This window comes from Thermomyces dupontii (assembly GCF_041956625.1).
Source record: "Thermomyces dupontii strain NRRL 2155 unplaced genomic scaffold VTN31scaffold_1, whole genome shotgun sequence".
Taxonomy (NCBI): Eukaryota; Fungi; Ascomycota; class Eurotiomycetes; order Eurotiales; family Trichocomaceae; genus Thermomyces; species Thermomyces dupontii.
In genome coordinates, this window is record NW_027192307.1 from 4,125,926 (window position 1) to 4,146,125 (window position 20,200).

Below are 20,200 nucleotides of genomic sequence, written 5' to 3' on the forward strand. Positions count from 1 at the left end.
GTCTTTTGCACCTACGGTGAACCAACTGTCAGGTACGACGCAGAGGCTTGTAAAATTTCTATATATGTCTACTCCGTACACTTGTACACATAGACGGGAATCATCTACAATAAGAGTACGAATTCCCTTGTATTTTACGAGGAGCTACTACATACTACTACTAAGCCTAGAGATCCTTTCACTCAAATTGACACCCCAAGCGGGGTCAAAGCCATGAAACAATTTGCGTTTCCATAACAGGTACATTTGCAGAAGAGTGCCCGTCACTAAACAAAAAGACAGCCTCCAGACAATTTGTCCACCCAATTGAGAAACAAAGTTAACCCATCATGAAACAAACATGATACCATCCCGACCAGATCCCGCGTAAGGAATGAGACTGGCAATGACAATACAATAAGTGCTACAACAAACCTTTTTGTTCAAGTAAAATGAGGGAGAAAAAAAAAAACGTCGTAACGGTCGTTAGTACTTTCGCACTTTTAGCGCCGTCAGTACTCGTCATCGTCGAATGTATATTTTTGCGTCGCTTGGCGGTATTCGTCCGGATAGGTCGCTTCAGCCTTAGCTTTGAGGGCGCTGGATTTTTGACGAGACTGGTTAGTTTCCTCTTTTTTACGGTTTTGTGGGAGGATTTTCACTCGTTTCTGGGATTGTGGCATTCCACGTGTTTCGATGCGGACTGGTGCCGGGCGAGCGTCGGGGTTCCCCCCGCCCCCCCTGATAGTCTCCGGAACAGCCAATAGTGCCGCAGAGAGGAAAACTCTATCAGGTGCAGCAATCTTGCTGAGAGGGTGCAGGGAAATTGGGCGCGGGTGACTGAGAGTCCAACTCTCGCTGCCCGCAGGCCACGCCAAGAACACCAGCGATGGGCGGAAATGCGTACTTTCCGCCGCCCGCGGCGGAGCGGAGCGGAATCTAACCGTCGCGGGGGAACGCTGGCGGGAATGCAAGGGTAGGGGAAAGAGGACGGGAAGATCAGTCCAAAACTTACTTGACTCGCTTTTGTGTCCATTCTAGATCTCGTTTCGTCTCCTTTGCAATTTTGAGACCCTCCGAGAAGTTGGCTCGAACGTTTTTGAGTCGTCGCTGCGCGAGTGCTTGAAGTTCAAGTAACTCCCGCTGCTTGGCGTTAAGTTGTCCGGAACTACACAGATCAGCGCCACTCTACGAGCCTCCGCATAACTCGCAACTTCTGCATGCTACCATGCTATTTTTGATTGCTTTCCCGGATTCAGAGGGTTGTATTTTGTCACTTACGTTTGCGCCTGCATGGCCAATCCCCGGTCCAACGGAGTCGGATCGAATGCATTTTGCACACGATCATTCAGCATGTCAACCACGTCAATTCCGGTGATTGAGCTGGAGTCATAATCGCCGCTGGCACTGCCCGCGTAGCTGCTAGGAACTCCGCTGTGAGACGTCCGCGTCCCCGTGGTCGTGCTGGTGTCGGAGATGTCTGGCGGAGAGACGGAGACACGGCCGATTGGATACATACCAGTCGGCGCCGGCGCCTTTGAAGGCACATTGATGGGCACGGCGGCAGCGGGTTCGTAGTAATGTTGATTGGTGGTGGCCATGATTGCTCACAGATACAGGCCCGGGGTGACCAATGATGATAACAAGCAATGATACCTTGGGACAGGAAGGTACCCTGGCACTTTAGCGTTCAGGGTCGGGTTGTCTCTGAGGGAATTGAGGAATCAAACTAGGTCAATCCAAGGTGGCTAGCCCTGGCGAGTTGATCAGTGATAGAAAAGAAAGAAAGAAAAGCGACGGACCTGGAGGAGATTGAGGCCGGCTTTATACCCACGACCGGGATGACTTCATTCCGAAGGAGATGGCTCCCCCTCCCCCCAGCTGCAAAGCTGGGGCTATGATGAGGTAGACGAGCCGTCCATGGTCCGGAGGGAGCGTCCAGAATCCCTCCGCCACGGCCGAGTATCCCAATCGAACCAACCCCCCCGGTGGCTTACCTCCATTGCTCCTCGCCAACCAATTCGCTCCCTGCCATGTCTCCGACCCCGCTCCGGGGTTCGGGAAAGACTCGAAGAAATGAATCAGCCATACGCATTTCTTATCACCACGCCGGGCCCCCCACCCAAGCCCCGTTCCGCCGCTCCCGTCCACTGCGGTCACCCTGTCAGGGATGTCAGAGGGAGGACGGGGGAGGTCAGTAAGTTAGTGCCAAAGCCTAGGTGACATTCATTTGAAACATGGACCGGCGCTTTGAGTGATTTGTGCCCAAATTTGGGTTATCCCGGCATCTCAGTGGCGCTCTGGGGTGAAATGATTTCTCCAGGCATGTCCTCCAGTGACTCTCTCGGAAAAGGGGGCCGCTTTGAGGGAGTTCGCTCGGAGCACGGCATATAAGAAGCGGATCGAACAGCTACTGTGATTCCTCATTTCTCTTTGTGAAAAGAAACTTAGTGTCCTTCTCACCATTGACCGGAATCTGCCTTTCGGCTACTTCCCATTGTACATGTATAGGAGTCGGTGTTCTACGAGGTGGTGAGAGCACAGGATCGGATAAGTTTACATCAATGACCTGCATGTTTATGTCAGCAGGGGGGAATCGTACGCGACTCTTGAACTGAGCGGTAAGTATGATTTGAATTCACTTCAGCCGCGATGATGGTGGCATTGAGAACGCAGGCTAATCGATGATTAGATTGAGGCCTCTCAGTTGGAGAGAATGGAATTTTTGGCATTCTAGACCTGGAGATTTGCCGGTGATGCTCATCTGAGAAGCATAAAAAGAGAAACAGAATTGAGTTCATGCCGCTGAACCGGGCAGAAAAGGGCAGAGAGAGATTTGTGCCTGAGGAAAAAAACCGCCAGGCCATCCATGTTGCTGTGCGACTGCGACTGCGACTAACGAGCCAACGGCCCTTAGCCTTGGGTAGGCCTGGGCATTAGTTTTGGGGCAAATCGACAAAGGCGGTCTCTCATTCAGACCTAACCAAGCCGCCAATGGTCAAATCCATTTCGGCGGCGGCGAGTGATCCATGGGGGGGGGGGCGGCACAAACAGCGCAGGCGGGTGTCCTCTGCAATCCACAGTGCAATCCACAGTGCAATCCACAGGCCAGAGACTCTGGAGGAAGACTCGAGGATATTCTTTGATTCCGATGATTCCTCAATCTGGACTCTGGAGAAGAGAGTCCGTTGCCCAATGAAGATGCCGATATTCTCCTTGAGGTTCTGCACAGTGACCAAGATGCAATTTTCACCATTTGAACATCAATTTGTGCCCTTATTGCTTAGCCTACGTGATGATTTTGGACCGAAGGTACGGAAGAGCACAGCAACAGCAGGGTTCGAAAGAGGTTACGGTGACAGGCCCCAAATGTTTGGATTGGATGCCTGACCGCGGTCGCTGCATCTCATGTGGATTGGTCGAAAAATCCAACCGTGATGGCTAAACCTTTTGTTTTTTTTTTTTTTTTTTTTTTTTTTTTTTTTTTTTTTTTTTTCTTTTTTTTTTTTTTCAATCACTACCGGCGTCCGACTCCCCGTCACAGAAGTCACCACGGCAAGACATTGCAGTTGCAGCTGATTCGGAGGCAGCCAGCCTCTCGACGTCGTCGCCTCCATCCCGACAGACGTCGGTTCGACGCACTCCGGCGGGCTCGGCTACAGGGGGATCGCATGCCCCTCCACCGCCTCCTCCTCCGCGACGCAACAGAGCGTCGAGTAAAGGCAGTGCCGGACATGGACATTCGGCCCGCCCCTTTTCCTTGCATCTCCCGCTTTTCTCGATGGCAGAAATCACTGGAGCAAGCTCGTTTGTTACTGGCCACCATTATTGACCATTCCATACGATGATGGAATCGATGACGGCGGATCAGAGCCTGAATCCAGACCTAGCAAAATGAATGGATGCCCGAGACTATTGGCATCGTATGACGAGAATACTACCGTCCACCCGGAAATCCTTGATGTTGGACTCTGCTCGGAAGGTTTTCATTCTCTCACATCTCTAGTCGTTCGGGCATTATGTGCATCATGGGCGGGCTTTCGGAAGGATGAGGAATCCGTGTCTGGAAGGAAGGTTTTGCATACTTTTTTTTCTTCTTCATTCCTGACAACCGAACGGACTTGGGCACTTAGCTCTTTCGTGGCTGAGATCCCTGCCTGCACATTTGGTACGATGAGCCTCATCACAGGGACCATGACCGCGGTTCCCTGGGCCCCCCAAGGCCTGGAAGTTCCAGTAGCGATCATTGCTCCAGAGTTCCATTCTAGTCTCTGCACGTAACAATGCGGAGGAGGATGCCAGGGAGCGGGGGAAGAAAGCGGGGAACTTGCTATGCTTGATGATTGACAGCCGCCCAATTGATGTGACACGCCGGTCTCATCTGTGTTGTACTGCTTGATCAGATTCTGATCGTTTTGCTCTTGTCCCTCTCAGGTCAGCGCACTTGAGGATGCCGAAAGATCACTCCTGATAGTCAACGGAGAGCTTCTTCCAATGGTAAATCAACTGGATCTAAACCGTGATCAAGTCAAACGAATGCGGTCTATCGTACTCGGAGACTCGCGTCTGTGATGAGCATTAATCACTTTGCAAAGAGCCCCGGCACTGGATTGAGACTATGTCGGTATGTATATTAGTCTTCAGTAATTCCACGCCGAAATGACCAGACACGCCCATCCAGTCCTCCTAACTACAGTATTCTACCACCTCCGAAAAGGAGGAAATCAAGAGCAGAAGGAGGCTCTCACAAAGCCCCATGCGTCGTACCGGAGAGTTCATGTTTTTTGTCACCTGCCACCCCTACACCGCCTGATCCGAAGAACGTGAGGAACCATTGATTAGATTCGGGCTACAGGCTGCAGCAAACGTATGGAGTCATTCTTGCGGGGAACGCGCATTTGCAGCGGCATGGTGTGGATCGCAAAGCGACAGCTTGCATGACCGGAGAAAAAAACCAGAACGAGAGAGTTTCTGACATACAGTTCTGGAAGTCTTGGAATTGCTCCGACAAGTTGACAGCTGGAGCATTGGTAAAGCTACTACGTAACTTCTAGCGGCTCCTTGCTAGTCTCAAAATACTCGGACGAGGGAAGAAGAAGAATCAATCTGAATAGATTCTGAATTTCCGGATTTCAAAGGAAACAATCTCTATCAATTAATTACCTACGTAGTTCAAATCAACGCACAAAGAGCTGCCCAAGCCCGTCATTAAAGATGCACCCCAGCGTACCATCCCTCTACCTGGCCTCCTCTGCCCATCAACTCTAACCCGGTACAAAAACCATGCCGATAATAAGACATTGGATGCAAAGTTCTTCAAAGCCTGGTTGTCGTGACAGAAACAAGCAAAGCAGTCCCATGAATTTCCCCAAGCCCACAGAATGACTGACGCAAAACGCCCATGCTATGAACGACACTGTCTAGAACAATTGCCGACACGAGAGAAGAATCATTGCGGTGTCGGAACCGGCCGTCGACTCGAATTGTAAGGGATAGGAGCGGCGATTTGCGTCACCAGCTCACGAAGGCGTAAAGCGGGTATAAAAAGAACGATAAAAAAGGCGGATTGACGCAACGAACCAGCGTCGCTCGAATCCATGAAAAGACACATCCATCGAATGATGTCAGAATGCAATCTTGTTGCCCGGGCGAGGCATGATTCTTGATCAATGTGTCACTCCGCCGGCTGCTTTGCGCGATCATTTCTGCGATCCGGAAGGAGATTGTGAGGTCTGTTCGGGTCCAGGATTCTCATGATCATTTTCCCCAGCTCATTGTGTTTGATGGGTTTCGTGACATAGTCATTGAACCCAGCACGCGCCGCGTCATCAATCTGATCGGTCATTGCGTTCGCAGAGAGCGCCATTATTGGAATCTGCGGGAAGTGGTTCTTGGCCTCCCATGCTCGGATCTCACGGCACGTATCGTAACCGTTCTTCACTGGCATTTGGATATCGCACTACAATCAGAGTTAGTTTCAGAGAAATCTTTCGAGTCGAAGTAGGGATGCTCACAATGATGAGAGAGTAATAGCCTGGCTCCTTGGAGAATACCATGTCAAGGCACTCTTGGCCATTTGTGGCAGTTTCGGAGAGGACCTTGATCTTGTCCAGGTACTTGAGCATAACCTGCACGGCATTAGGATCGGGCAACTGCGAATACCACTTCCCCTAGGGTACCTACCATGCGGTTCGTCTCGTCATCCTCAACCAGAAGAACTCGATGCCCCTTATTGCCGACAACTTCCTTGACCATCTTTGACATCGTCTTGAAATTGTTGTTCACCGCTTGGGCCATGTCTTGGTTACGGTCTTTGCTCAAATCCCGCCGGTTATCAGGGTCGAAGATGCTGGAGAAGGACGACGGCTTGACTGGCTTCGGTACAGTGTCAAGCTGGATACCAGACGACACTAGTTCCTCGATTTTAGCGTTGATCTTCCGTTTTTGATAGTGATCTGAGATGATCACCAAACGGGGTCTCTGCTCAGCGTCCAGCTCTTGGAGGCACTGCATCGCTTCCAGCACGTCGTCAGATTCGGGTGAATTAACAACGAGGTGGGTGTAGGCCCGAGCACCCTGGGTATATATAATATCCTTCCAATCGTCCACGTCTGCCAGTGATGTCACAGAAGCTGGGACTTCAAGTGGCACGACTTGTTCAATATGCTGCTTGATGGCTTCCCGGGCGTGGTCCAAAGGACAAAGGATAATGATGGAGTAGCCGGAGTCGCGTCGCTCAGCCGACGACGGTTCTGATTGGGCAGGCGGCTGTGCCAACGGGCGATGGGCATCCCTCGGGCCGGCCTCCTCGAGGCCCGGTTCGATTTTGCTGGGTGGTGATAGTCGTTCCTGCAGACTTAGCCCCGAGGGAGAACTGTCTGCAGGGGAAGAACTGGGCACATGAGGCGTCGTAGCCCTCGACTCTGAAGGATCGGCCGGAGTCAGAGGCTCGTGGGAACTGCTCTTGGGTGACTGGGTCACTGCAGAGTCTGCTGCCTCAGATACCGGTCGCTGGAGCGCGGAATCCGATGGCTCCGGCGCATCCACTTTTACGTAGAAAGAAAATTTGGCGCCACGACCCTCTTGACTGCTGGGTGTCAGTTCACCGCCATGCATCTCGACGAGCTGCTTCGAAAGGAAGAGGCCGAGTCCACTGCCAGCATTGTGCGAACTGTCCTCTCCGATCTGGCTAAATCTCTGCATCAACCGCTGGGCGTCGGCGGCACTGAAGCCCTTGCCTGTGTCGACGACTTCGAAATTCAACAGGATCTGGGACGGCCTCAGAGAGATACCAGGCTTCCGAAGAACCGAACATCGAGTGTACACTTCACCCTGCGCGGTGAACTTGACTGCATTGCCCATAAGATTGATGAGCACTTGGCGAATTCGGAATCGATCGCCATAAACCATGGCAGGAACATCAGCATCCATGAGATAGTTGATCTCCAAGCCCTTGTCAATCGCTCTGGATATGATTGTGTCGATAACGTCTTCCAGCAGCGAGCGCACATGGAACCAGGAATTGACAAGATTCATTTTCCCTGCCTCCACGCGAGACACGTCTAGGATGTTATCGACAAGCTCGCGCAGATTGATGGAACTGCTTTGGATGGTGTTGAGCATACGGCGCTGGTCGCTATCGAGCGGAGTATCCAGGATGAACGGAATGGTTCCCAGGATGCCGTTCAAGGGCGTCCGAATCTCATGAGACATGTTACTGAAAAATTTCGTCTTTGACTCCATCTCTCTGTTAAGCTTCTGCAAAGCCTTGTTCAACTCGCGTTCGAGTAGCTTGCGATCGTTGATATCGGTGCACGTGCCGTACCACGACCCGTGACCCTCTCCAAAATTGCTGGTCTCGACCTTCACCAATCGTACAAGGTGCCATCTGTAATCTCCGCCCTTGGAGCGCAGACGTAGTTCAGTGGTGTAAAACACACGGCCATTTTCATCTTGCTGTGCGGCGACCACTCCTCTCTCGACCAGCTGTTTCAATGCCGGGGTGACACCGCGGAAAAAGATCTTGCCATCGTCAATGGTCTTGTTGATGTGATCACCCAACGTTCCCGAAACGTCAGAAGCATCGGGCGAAAGGAGAATACCACACTTCTCGAGGTCATCTCGGTGAACGTGCTTCGTGAAGCCGAAATTCATGGCCTCTTCAATTGGCTGTCCCGTGTACAGATGCCACTGTTCATTGGCAGAAATTACACCGCGATGCTCAGTGGCTTCGAAAACGACCTGGGGGATGGAATTGGCAAGAGCGCGGAATTTCTCATTAGTAGCGAGCATTTCACGTTCTTTTGCAGCCTGCATTTCGGCCACCTGTTGCTCGTGGATGTCCAGAAACGAGCCGATCCACGACACTACTTGACCTGTCGGAGATAATAGGGGGTTTGCCCTGAAAATGAACCATCTATAAGCGGAGTCGTCGTTGAACCGCTTCACACGAACGCGCTCCGTGAACTGGGAACCCGTTCGTAGAGCTTTGTTCCACTGTTTCGTGATCGATTCGAGTTCGTCTGGATGAACGTTTTGCCACGGATCCCTGACGGAAGGCTCCTGGGAATGGCCCCTTCGATAGGCGTCGAACTTTGTGTTGGTCCAGATTACTTCGCCAGATTGAGCCTTTGCTAGAAACAAATGCAACGGAATCGAGTTCAGCATGAGCTGAAAGATGTGCTCAGTTAAAGATATCCCTTCCCGGTTTAGCTGAGCAATGACAGAACTGGTCGCATGTTGAGAGGACACGCGCCCCGGCAATGACGTCGGTGTTGGCCGACCGCTTTCGAGCAAGCCAGAATCGACGACGTCTCTTAGGCGCGGACGCGTTAGATCAGATTCCCTTGCGGACTTTGACCGGCTCAACAAAGGGGCATTTGGCTTCTGTTTAGAGCCACGAGATTTACTAGACGAGATTGAGGGACGCGAGTGGCGAATGTTGAAATATTCTTGAACCGAATCAATGCTGGCACGAGTAGAGGGAACCGTACTGGGATCATTGATCTGTTCACTGGCTGTTGCGCCGATTCCAGGGGTGCTGGTAGCAGATGGCGCGGGACTGGGCCTGAAGATGTCGGAAATGTCACCTGGACTCGACACACTTGCGCGAGTAGACAAGTAGCCGTCATCGCTGAGGATTTGGCCGCTCAAGCCAGCTACCAATTCAAGTTCGCTGCTGGCATCCGAGAAGGTCCCTCCCAGGCCCAGCAATCGACCATAGCGGGGACGGTCTGTCTCTGTCGCCAGCTGTCTTTCCAGCTGACTGTATTGCTGTGCCAAAGAAAAGGACGCAGTTAAGTGGGGCATAAGGTACGTTAGAGAGTGTCGAAGTGACGCCGGATAGGGTACGATTGGTGACATGAAAGAAACAACGGCGATGGGAAACCGGACCGTCTCCGAGCGGCTGCACTTTGTACTATCAGCATACAACAGGGGGATATGAGCGATAGTTTTGGATTGATCGACGCCAATTGCGGCAACCGGCTCTATCCGGGAGTAATCGTGAGGAGGTGGGTTTTTGGAAAAGGCCTCTTCGTCGACCGTATGATTCGCAAAAAAAGGGTTTTGCTCCGGATGTGCACGGGGTGCCGGTGATGGCGCCGGGGACTGAGACCAGGGCGACTGAGGAGTCTGTTCATACTCTTCGTACAATGAATCCGAGGGAATCCTTCGGTGATGATTCTTCTGAGAACGCGGCTCTGGATGATGTTGTACAGTGTTCGGCGGCGTTGTTTCGGAATGTCCTGATGATTGCCACGGCTCTCCTGGAGCCCCCGATGCAGCCCCCTGTGCCGGAAGCCGAGGCGGCTCTGCTGCTGGCGTCGTCTGCATCGTTTCGTTTGGCGAAGTAGGCTGAACCGTTGGAGAGCTGGAATCATAGGAGTAGTCCCGGGTCAAAACAGTGGGCTTCGTGCGCTCAAACAGTGACACTATACCCGTTCGCTTTATTAACGGGTCCTTCTCTGTCTCGAGCGGTCTGGGAAATACGAAGACGGCCATCCTGGGATCTCGCGGTTCCATACCGACGGTATCATCCAGAGACGAATGGTCGCTCGCGGTTGTTGCTTGTTCCTGCTGCGGCTGCTCCTGCTCTTCGGGCTGCGTGTGTAGTGTTGACTCGAACGAAGACAGCTCAGCTGACCTCTTCAAAGACATAGTCCTGTCTTTCCCGAACCCTGGGAAAGAGTGACGAGAGAGAAGGGAAGGCCTCCCGGAAGAAGATAACGGTCTTGTAGGCTTCGACATTGTGGCCGCGCTCCTGTCCTTCGCCCTTGACGAGTTTTCGTGCGACGAGCCACCCAGGGCTGTCGACTGGTGGTTGTCTGACAGCCCGGCTGGATCCGGCGGCGGGTTGCTGTTGAAGGTCGCCTTCTGACCCCATGGCACATTCTCGAGATCGGTCATGTCACCCGGAACGGCCAAGGAAGCCCTTTCTGCGCCGTAATTCGTCCGCAGGATATCGACCAGGTTGGACCACCAAGCCTCGAGCCCAGGCTCTGCGTTAAGTTTCAAGATTACCTCGTACAGGTTAGGAGCAGCATGGTAGGGATCATCGCGCACAGGCGCCGCGTTCGGCGGATAGAAATGGCTCGATAACGATGCAGGGTTCGGGATCTCTTGGGGCGGCGGAGGAGGGATCATTCCAATTGTGCCTGGTGCTTTGGACGGTTTTCTCACTCCGGACTCCGACGAGGATTTCGGCCCTGCACTGTTCGAGGTCGGAGGCAAGCGAACCGAATTGTTCCGATGCGGCGTCGTGGGAAATGGATACGAAGTAGAGGAAGGAAGAGGCGAAGGGGGCGTGGTCGCTGAGCCAGGGCCCTTCGCACTGCTGCTCGAGCCGGCCACATCTGCGCCCAAGTTCGGAGGGGGACCATCCAACGGTGTCGCTGGCACGGAGGCGGCCGCCTTCCTGGAGGCTTTTTCCCTGCTCGGTTGGGTGAGGGCGCCTGTACTCAGCTTCCGGCGAGACTGCTTCGCTTGCTGGTCCAGCAATGTCTCTTCCATTCGTTTGCGCAACTCGTCCAGCGTGTGCGCATTGATGTCGGGATCACGGATTGGAGGAACGATGGGTGTGCCCTGGGCGGTGGACGGACGGGCGATGCGAGGACTGCTTTCACATGGGGCATCTGAGGGGATGCCAGGGGGCGGAGTGTCCACGGCGGTGTCTCGAGTTGGGATGTTCGGAGAGAGGGTCAAGGGCGCAGATGTCGGAGTGAGCCGAGGCTGATTTCGCCGCATTGTGTCCATTTAACTGGACTGGTTCACTCCCGAGGGACATGCGCAGGCGAGAGTCCAGCTAATCCCCGGACAGGTTACGATTCTGAACGCAGGATGTGGCCAGCATCGCTTGCGTGGGGATTGCACAATGCCGATCAGCGAAAGTGTCGGAACCGCGCGGCTGGAGACGAGGATAAGGTCAATTCTCCCACAAAAGGGCCCAGCGACACGCGGAGGGAATGGAACGGGACTGAAGGAGGGCCAGGAAGGACTTTGAGAAGGGCGTGGAGGCAGAACGCGGATTGGATCAACTGGAATCACTTGAAGCGAGATGGACTTCTTTTTTTTTTTTTTTTCTGTTTTTTTTTTTTTTTTTTACGGCGGGTTTCTTACGTAGCAGTCTTTGTGGATGGTGAGTTGCTGACCTTGGGAGTTGACGGACATCATCTCCCGAGGTTCGGCGGTTTGTCCGCCCGTTGGTGGGCAGCAAGTAAGCACAGATTGTCGCAAGAAGAGAGATATCTCCGGTAGACGTATCGAGCCGGGATTTAGAGTGGAGTCCACCACTAGCGGAATCAACCAGTGGTGACCCTGACCATGCAATGGTAGCAGCGTCAGAAATCGACAGAAGCCGCACACGTCCAAAGACTCAACACCGCACACGCCAGTCAACGGAATATAACGTACCCCTCTGTATGCCTCGCAGGCCGCTTCGACCAGGTAAATGTACAGGTTATCCGGCGCCTTGGGGTGAATGTATCCCGCCTTGCGTGCCTCCTTGACATCCTCCTTGACGTCGTCGATCAGGCCAGTCTCTCCGCCGCTGCCAACCAAGAGATTCGCCGCATTACTAAACTTGCGCTTCTCCATAAATCCCTGCAACTTCTCCAGGGCCTTGCCAATCTGCTTCTCCCTGCGGAACAGCCGACTGCATGATTTCGAGTCGGGATCCGAGTGTAGACACTTGCGGATCTGCGCCACGCCGCGCTCCGTGTTGCCCAGGGCGTAGAATTGCGTGTAGGAAATCTGCAGATGTGGACGCGACGCGAAATTTTGTGTCAACACAAGGTTGTCAACTGTCAACTCTCAATGGTCAGGCATGAGGATTTTAGAGCCATGATAGAGAACATATATATGCTGCGTTTTTTTTTTTTTTCCGCCCTTTTTTTTTTTTTTTACGGGCGGGTTCTACGAGTACAATAATGTAAGTACAGAACGGAGTACTTGGGGGGGGGGGGAGAGTGTGATCCATTTGGGGGAAAGCCAGGAGCTCCCATGGGCTTATGACGTATTAGGGTTGCCGGTTGCCCAGTACTGGGGAACCTCCGAACGGGCCTTGTCCGTAACCGTGTGCTTTAGTCGAGCCGGCTATGCCGCTTGGGGAAGGCTTAAGTAAGCACCCGCGGTCCTTTGGTGCCAAATGCAGGTGGCGGGCCTTTCGACAAAAATTCCACACAGGGCCCTGAACTCCCGGCAATCAGGAACTGGAAAAGACGTGGCGTCGATGCAACCGTGATGAACTAGGTTACGACGAAGTCCAATATGCCTGCAGAGTACTCGTACATAGTATATCTGTGGACTCCGGATGAATTATCAATGATGCTTCCCGTTTCCACGGCCGTCTGAATCGCCACTGGTTGTCTGACGATGGTGATTCATGCTTCGGATTCATCACCATTGGTAAATTCCTCGACAGCGGTGGATACCGCATCACATGACTCGGCAAGGGCCAATGATAGCCGAGCCACGTGAGTCGAGGTGGTTGGGAAATGGGAACTACAGTAGTGGTGACTTTGCTGCAAATGTGTATTTCAATGTGGTGGAATTGCAGGCAAATTTGACAGCTCTGCAAGTCAATTTGCAGCCTGGACTGAGTGGAGTGTGGACTCCGCTATCGGGCATCGGCAAGAAGTCTGCCTGCAAACGTGTTCTGCAGAGATGGGCTGCGCTATGCGGCCCATGCCTCTTCTGATTTCATCATGGTGGCCTCTTGAGAAGTTGAGATACGGTATTCAACCAAACTCAAAACACCACTAATTAGCGACTTCCAGAGTTCCAGAAGTCCTACCGAGTACTGTAACTTTTGACTTAGAAATATCATCCAATATGACGAACTCTCATGCTTACTACAGTACTATTCTTTGCGGGAGGTCGGTACCAGCTCTGAATCAAAGTATCCACCGTCGGTCCACCGATGTCGGCAGTCTGCGGGCTCTCTCGAGTCTCGCCTGTGCCTGGATCAGATCGCTTCCGTAATGTGGGCTGGGACGGTTCGGCGGATGATTGTTCCTGAGCGTTGACGAAGCGGCGTGGAACTGTGTGGATTGACGACGAGCGCTAACCGCGCTGTATCCTGGACAGTTACTGTCATATTGTGCCTTGGCTAGTTGCTGCTGCACTTCCATGCGTCATGACTCTCAGTATAATAGTAAACTGAGCAGCAAGCTCGGGGGAAAGATGGCCGAATTCAAGTATCCTGCACAGAAAGTGTCCTGGACCAAAAGGGATGTGATCCTTTTCGCCCACTCGATCGGATGTAATTCCAAGGAACAGCTTCATTTCCTCTATGTAAGAGCGAGACGTTGAGGCTAATTGGGATATCTAACTAATGCTGATGACTTTGATACTTAGGAACATCACCCGAATTTCCAAGTCTTTCCCACATATCCAATTGTTCTGAGTGAGCATCAAGCCATCAGCCGACGGTTTTCCATTCTTGCTGATAGATCAGGACAGCATTCAAGTACGACGAGCAGGATGTCGTGGACTTTCTCGCCCGCAATGCTGCGGCACCGATCCCTCCTGGTTGTCCATCTCTGGATTGGAGCCAGGCTGTGGATGGACGACGTCGGATCCTCCTCGAGCGAGAACTTCCTCCGACCAGTGAGAGTCGCTCCTGGGAGATACGATCGAAGGTGATTGGCATCTATGATAAAGGACCCGGGAAAGGAACGATCATGGAGCGAGAGCATGTGCTCGTCGACAGTAATACGAATGAAGTCTACTCACGTGCGTGGGAGACTGCCATCTTTTTGAAATCGGGCGGTTGGGGCGGTGATCGCGGTAATGTTACCAATAAAGGCGCCAGGAATCACGCGAGGCTAATGTGTCAATATTAATAGGACCGCGAATTGTCCGCTACAGTCCTCCAGAACATCGATCGCCGGATGCTGTGGTGGATCATCAGACCATGCCGGAAACAGCTCATCTCTACCGGTAAAAGCCACTTGTCAGAGTTTATTCCTCAGGATCATCTAACGTTTTTTCACGTGTACAGTTTGAATGGTGACTACAATCCGCTTCATGCTTCCCCTGAAGCTGGCGCAGCCCTTGGATACGGTGGCATCATCATGCACGGCTTGTATAGTTGGAACGTGGCCGCTCGAATCATCCTGGACAAGTATGGGGCGAACAAGGGAAGTAATCTCCGCGATTTCGAGGCCCGATTTACTGCGCCAGTCAAGCCCGGTGACAAACTCAAGGTTAAGATGTGGGAGATGGATCTCATTGCTCACGAAACCGGCCAGAAGTTATTGGAGGTCAGATTTGTAGTTGAAGTTGCAGCAAAAGTGGTCTTGTCCGATGGCCGAGCACTGCTTACACCACCACACACTGCCCCTATGCTATAGAATCTTGACTCTCTAAATGAAAAAAACGCACAATGCGAGATCAATTCCATCCATCTTCTCTCGATTCTATTTCAATAACCAAAAGCCGCATCTCAGCATCTAAGCTTGAATACCAAGTACATCAAAGCCTCGCGCGAATTTCCGATGACTTCAAGGACGCAACAATCGAATCAAGAATCTCGGCGCTTCGGACCGCCAAAATGGAAAGAAGACTGTCACTTATCTGTGAAGCCATGTTAGCGATCCTCTTTGTGAGAGACCATTTGAGGAACAAAGATGAGAACATACCCCATGCGTCGATTCACAGGAGCCCTGTAACCAGATCCCAGCATCATCGCGGACAACGCCCGGCCGGAACGTAAGCCGGTAGTCGCGCTGAACATGGAACTCCTCCCCACTGTCGGGGCGGCTGAGGAGTGCCTTCAGATTGCTCAAAATTCCGGATACCGGATCCCGTTGATAGCCCGTTGCAAGGACAACCAAATCGTACGTATCTGTGGTCGTTGATGTCACACCTGTGAGCCGGTGTTTGGTCCTGAGTCGAACCTGCAGATTTCCTGCTTCTTCAATGCCGCAAACTTCGTGGTTGCTGAACAAGCGCAGAGGCCAGTTGGAGGGATTGGGATCATTGATCTTTTGTTCATAAAGTTTCTCATAGAGCCCTTCCAACAGGTTCAACCGTACCACACCGTAGTTGGTCGCTTTGTTATCCTTCAGAGTCTGCTGACGCACAGCTCGGCTGGACTGGTAGAAGATGTCGACGCTACTCGGATCGAAGATCTCATTCACACTATTACCTGTTAGAAAACCAGTAACTTTGATCTTGAGCAGCGGCACAAACTAACAATGGGCTGTCGTCGCTAGGACGCAGAGCGGAATCGCGGAAGAAAAGCGACACTTTGGACTTTGGATAACGTGATCGAAAGTCTTCAGCAATCTCAACGCCGCTTTGGCCGCCTCCCACCACCGCAACATGGTAAGATGCAGTCTCGTCGGGCAGCTTGACTCCGACGGTATGCAAGTATTCAGACGAATGAATCACTCGATCACCAAGCTCCTGGCCCCGCAAACTCGGAGGAATCGCCTTTTCCCCACCAGTAGCCACAATGACATGTTTGGCGATGAATTGCCGAATTTCACCGGTTCTAACGTCCCGAGCATGAACCGCAAACCGATCAATCGGCTGGTGAGAGATATCGCCGACAGCGGTCACTTTGAGAACTTCTTGATTGTATCGCACCACGTCTGCAAAATGAGAAGCACACCAGCGCATGTAGGCATTGAACTCTTGACGCAGGGGTGTGTGAGTCGACAGGTTGACAAAATGGGTCAGTCGGTTCTGTTTGTGCAGATAGTTGAGAAAAGTAAAATGTGATTTGGGATCTCTCATGGTGGCCAGGTCTTTCAAGAACGAAATCTGCATCCGGGAGCCCGGTAGAAGCATGCCCGTGTGCCATCCAAACTCCGGCTGTCGTTCGAGAAACAAAACTCGGGCCGAGATGCCACGCTCCCGCATGGCAATGGCTATGGCCAGCGCAGCTGGACCGAATCCCACGCAGACGATGTCATAAGGTATCTCTCCTGGCGGAGATTTACTCGACACGCTTGAACCTTGCTGGGCTGCGGCCATCCCGGAAAAGAAACACTGGAATTGCTATGAAACCTGAAGAGCAGACTGAATGGTAACAGTAAACGACGAGGTTTAGAAGAAATAGTTGAGGTCAGAAAAACAGGGAAAACAAGAGTTAAATCAAAAACAAGTCCCCCCATGCTGCGACAGCAAATCGCATCACGCAACTCGGGTACCCATGTCTCCAGGACAAGGCGGTTTTCGGCAATTCCCTCTAGAATATGTCTCCAGTCTGGTTAGCTTGTCACTAGAAGAGCTTCTGGCTCCTGATAGATTCGTACTTTAGTAGCTACTTCGGGATGAAATGAGGGCCTCAAGAAAGTTGGGATGCCGGAATTGCCCAATGAGCAGTTGACCTTGGCCAACCCCTCCCGATCATCGGAATTATCTGATGGATCTTATCTGATCAAAATTATCTGATATGATGAAAAATTTTCCTGTGTTTGAGCCACCTCCGTCTCATCTCCACCATTGCCCCCACTAGACCATGCATTTACGTTCAATGATTGAGCCAGCTCCAGCAACTAACTTCATGTAGAACGAGCACAGGGGAGAGGACAATGGCATTGGACCACCCGGGTGCTTTGAAGCCAACTCAGTGGGGTTTGAAATTGGGATTGATGATTTGGTCCTGCTCCGGCGGTGATGACTGACGAGATCGCACGGTAGAATGCAATTGATTGATACGGAGCCATCCCGGATGTCAGTCCCGATGGAGGCTTCGTCTTCTTATTATAAAAAAATCATATCAGTGCCGGGGTCGCTTGGGAATGTCCTTGTTCTGTCCATGTTTGTGTGTCCCGGTGCTTTTGCCAGTTTTGACCATCAATGGAGTCGCCAGCAGTCCACTCGACTAACCCTCTCGCGAGGTTGCAGCAGACATTAGCTCACCTCGACGAACATGGGGCTTTTAGTCGAAAGGAGCAGCATCAGCTTGCGATCACTCACGGTCCTAGGGACTCTGCGTTGTGGGAATTGACCTTGGGCGATTTGCTTGACTTTCAGGCTCTCAGGTATCCGGATTCTGAGTGCCTTGTTGTGCCATGGACCAACACAAGGTGGACATATGGGCAGCTCCAAGTCGAGAGCAAATCCCTTGCTCGCGGTTTGCTGGCCCTGGGAATTGAAGCTGGTGATCGAATTGGTATCATGGCAGGAAACTGTGAGCAATATGTGTCGCTTTTCTTTGCGGCCGCCTATGTCGGTGCAATTCTAGTGGTGATCAACAATACATACACTAAACCAGAGCTTATGTATGCACTGGGACATACAGGTATGTCATTCTACCAGAATCCAGGGATCTTTTCTAACACCTTTTAGAATGCAAATTGTTGTTCATAACGCCTAGGATTGGGCGATATAACCTTGAAGAAACGGTGGACTTTCTGGGCTCCCCAGATATCACCGAGGCTCTGCCGTCGCTGCGAGAAACGATAATAATACGGGGCAAATATGGCAAGTTCCGGACATATAACGATGTCATAGAAGCGGGAAGGGTGGTCTCCTACGATGACGTCGAAAGGAGAGCCAACATTGTCTCTCCCTTTGACGTTTGCAACCTCCAATTCACAAGTGGTTCGACAGGAAACCCTAAGGCTTCCATGTTGACACATCAGTAAGTCTCGCTGTAATTCGTTCAATGTTGAACATGTTATCCACAGATCAGCTAACTGAATTATCAAGCAACGTTGTCAATAATTCCAGGTTCATCGGGGATCGTATGGACTTTACGTCTTCGGACGTTCTCTGTTGCCCTCCGCCCCTATTCCACTGTTTTGGCCTAGTTCTCGGCCTACTCGCCTGCATCACTCATGGCGCAAAGGTCGTTTATCCAAGTGAGACATTTGATCCTGAGATGGTGTTGAAGGCTATCTCTCAGGAGCGATGTACGGCCCTGCATGGTGTCCCAACAATGTTCGAAGCCATCCTCGCCGTACCTCGACCAGCTGATTTTGACTGCTCAAGATTGCGAACTGGAATCATCGCCGGAGCCCCAGTGCCACGACCATTGATGAGGCGACTCCTTGACGAACTAAACATGACCGAGTTCACCAGCAGCTATGGCTTAACGGAAGCATCCCCGACATGTTTCAATGCATTTACGACGGATTCAATCGAGCGTCGTCTCACTACTGTGGGAAAGGTCATGCCTCACGCAAGCGCCAAGGTCATCGACCCGAAAACTGGGAAGACTCTGAAGGTCGGCGAGCGAGGGGAATTGTGTATGGCCGGCTATCAGCTGCATCGTGGCTACTGGAAGAACCCGGAAAAGACCGCCGAGGCCTTCCTCGAGGATGAAAATGGGGTTGTCTGGCTCCGGACAGGTGACGAGGCTGTTCTGGATGCCGACGGATACTGCTCAATCACCGGTCGGTTCAAGGATATCATCATCCGTGGCGGCGAGAACATCTATCCACTCGAAATCGAAGAGCGGCTGACCGCGCATCCAGCGATTTCGCGAGCAGCAGTGCTTGGCTTGCCGGACCATTACTATGGAGAGGTGGTCGCAGCGTTCCTGGAAATCACTCCCGGCCACCGAGCACCGACACCTTCTGAAATTAGAGATTGGACGCGGCAGACCCTTGGACGGCACAAGGCGCCAAAATACGTGTTCATCCTAGGCTCAACTCCAGCCGTGCCCGCAACAATGCCTCAAACTGGAAGTGGTAAAATCCAGAAACAGAAGTTACGGACGTTGGGAAAGGAACTCCTGCAGAATGGTAAGGTTGATGCTTCCAAGCTGTAGGCGACTCAGCATTTTAGGGTTTTAGGCCTAGCATCGAAATCCATGTCTTGACACATCAAAGAGAATGCTCTTGTGTCAGAGGGTATGGTCCAGTATGTGTACGATACGTGTATCGTTACACGCACGTGACCTGCTTCCTGTCTTCTCCTTTCTTGCTCCTTTTTTTGTGGATGGACGACGTCAATTACTGCCCAGTAAGATACTAACAACGGCGGATTGTTAGAGCAAGATGAGAGGGAGGCCATTGACCGGTCCAATATCTTGAAAGGGTCCCGGACTCGTCATGCAAAGCCTCGTACGCGCAATGCGTATAACGAGGGGCCAGACGAAGATGATCTCCCTGCTGAAGTGCTCCAGGGAAACTCGGGGCGATCGTCGACTCGCTGATGAGGATATTGGGTTGGAAGTCAGATTGATACTTTTGTTAGCTAGGAACTACTGCTGTGTGACCTGAACGATGTAATTTCTGCAATTCGTACTCCTGTTAACAAGAAATTAGTGCATCAGTTACATCTGACATTTCCGGAACGCTGTTGATGAGTTCAAGATAATCGAGTTGACTGCCTCGTAGAACTGTTCCTGGTCGCATTTGAGATGGTGGAACGATGTATAGGACTATCTTGGTCAATATTTGTGGTATTTCTTGCCCGTAGCTGCGCACGTTCATCAACATCATCTAAACTAACCACGACAAGAATAATGGTATCGGCGAGTGTATTGTCATGGTTATGAGGCAAAGTTGCTTCTTCCTAGAATGTAAAGGGTTTGGCGACATTGGTCGCATTCATAGAGTCGGAGAGCAGAGTTCTAGCTAGCAAGGTCTTGTGTTTGGTTGTCTCTCGGTCCAGGATAAGCCCAGTTCTGTCCGATATCTTGACACCGTAACTTTGTTGCCATACGGCATACGAAGACAACGTAGATTCGATGACTAAGCTAATATCTTGGCTAACTAGTTAGTAACTTGCTGGGCTATGTAACCAACCAAACGAGGGT

At 51.8% G+C, this 20,200-nt stretch overlaps 7 protein-coding genes across 7 annotated transcripts; 3 read left to right on the plus strand and 4 right to left on the minus strand.

Moving 5' to 3' along the window:
• Positions 1 to 491: 491 nt before the first annotated feature.
• On the minus strand, positions 492 to 1,580 carry VTN31DRAFT_1562 (uncharacterized protein; the record flags this gene model as incomplete). Its single annotated transcript, XM_069401633.1, has 3 exons — positions 492 to 579; positions 995 to 1,147; positions 1,261 to 1,580. The coding sequence occupies 3 exons, from the start codon at positions 1,578 to 1,580 to the stop codon at positions 492 to 494; spliced, it is 561 nt and encodes a 186-aa protein (XP_069264418.1).
• A 1,594-nt stretch (positions 1,581 to 3,174) lies between these two features.
• VTN31DRAFT_1563 (uncharacterized protein) lies at positions 3,175 to 3,699 on the plus strand (the record flags this gene model as incomplete). The annotated part of the gene is made up of 2 exons (XM_069401634.1): positions 3,175 to 3,291; positions 3,574 to 3,699. The coding sequence occupies 2 exons, from the start codon at positions 3,175 to 3,177 to the stop codon at positions 3,697 to 3,699; spliced, it is 243 nt and encodes an 80-aa protein (XP_069264419.1).
• Positions 3,700 to 5,653: 1,954 nt separating this feature from the next.
• VTN31DRAFT_1564 (uncharacterized protein) lies at positions 5,654 to 11,232 on the minus strand (the record flags this gene model as incomplete). Its single annotated transcript, XM_069401635.1, has 3 exons — positions 5,654 to 5,938; positions 5,994 to 6,107; positions 6,163 to 11,232. The coding sequence occupies 3 exons, from the start codon at positions 11,230 to 11,232 to the stop codon at positions 5,654 to 5,656; spliced, it is 5,469 nt and encodes a 1,822-aa protein (XP_069264420.1).
• Positions 11,233 to 11,577: 345 nt separating this feature from the next.
• On the minus strand, positions 11,578 to 13,323 carry VTN31DRAFT_1565 (uncharacterized protein; the record flags this gene model as incomplete). The annotated part of the gene is made up of 2 exons (XM_069401636.1): positions 11,578 to 12,228; positions 13,318 to 13,323. 2 exons carry the CDS (start codon positions 13,321 to 13,323, stop codon positions 11,578 to 11,580), a joined length of 657 nt encoding a protein of 218 aa, XP_069264421.1.
• A 336-nt stretch (positions 13,324 to 13,659) lies between these two features.
• On the plus strand, positions 13,660 to 14,831 carry VTN31DRAFT_1566 (uncharacterized protein; the record flags this gene model as incomplete). The annotated part of the gene is made up of 5 exons (XM_069401637.1): positions 13,660 to 13,770; positions 13,834 to 13,882; positions 13,939 to 14,265; positions 14,325 to 14,418; positions 14,480 to 14,831. 5 exons carry the CDS (start codon positions 13,660 to 13,662, stop codon positions 14,829 to 14,831), a joined length of 933 nt encoding a protein of 310 aa, XP_069264422.1.
• A 121-nt stretch (positions 14,832 to 14,952) lies between these two features.
• On the minus strand, positions 14,953 to 16,347 carry VTN31DRAFT_1567 (uncharacterized protein; the record flags this gene model as incomplete). The annotated part of the gene is made up of 3 exons (XM_069401638.1): positions 14,953 to 15,054; positions 15,120 to 15,621; positions 15,677 to 16,347. The coding sequence occupies 3 exons, from the start codon at positions 16,345 to 16,347 to the stop codon at positions 14,953 to 14,955; spliced, it is 1,275 nt and encodes a 424-aa protein (XP_069264423.1).
• Positions 16,348 to 17,289: 942 nt separating this feature from the next.
• Positions 17,290 to 19,207, plus strand: VTN31DRAFT_1568 (uncharacterized protein; the record flags this gene model as incomplete). Its single annotated transcript, XM_069401639.1, has 3 exons — positions 17,290 to 17,734; positions 17,782 to 18,076; positions 18,145 to 19,207. The coding sequence occupies 3 exons, from the start codon at positions 17,290 to 17,292 to the stop codon at positions 19,205 to 19,207; spliced, it is 1,803 nt and encodes a 600-aa protein (XP_069264424.1).
• Positions 19,208 to 20,200: the final 993 nt, after the last annotated feature.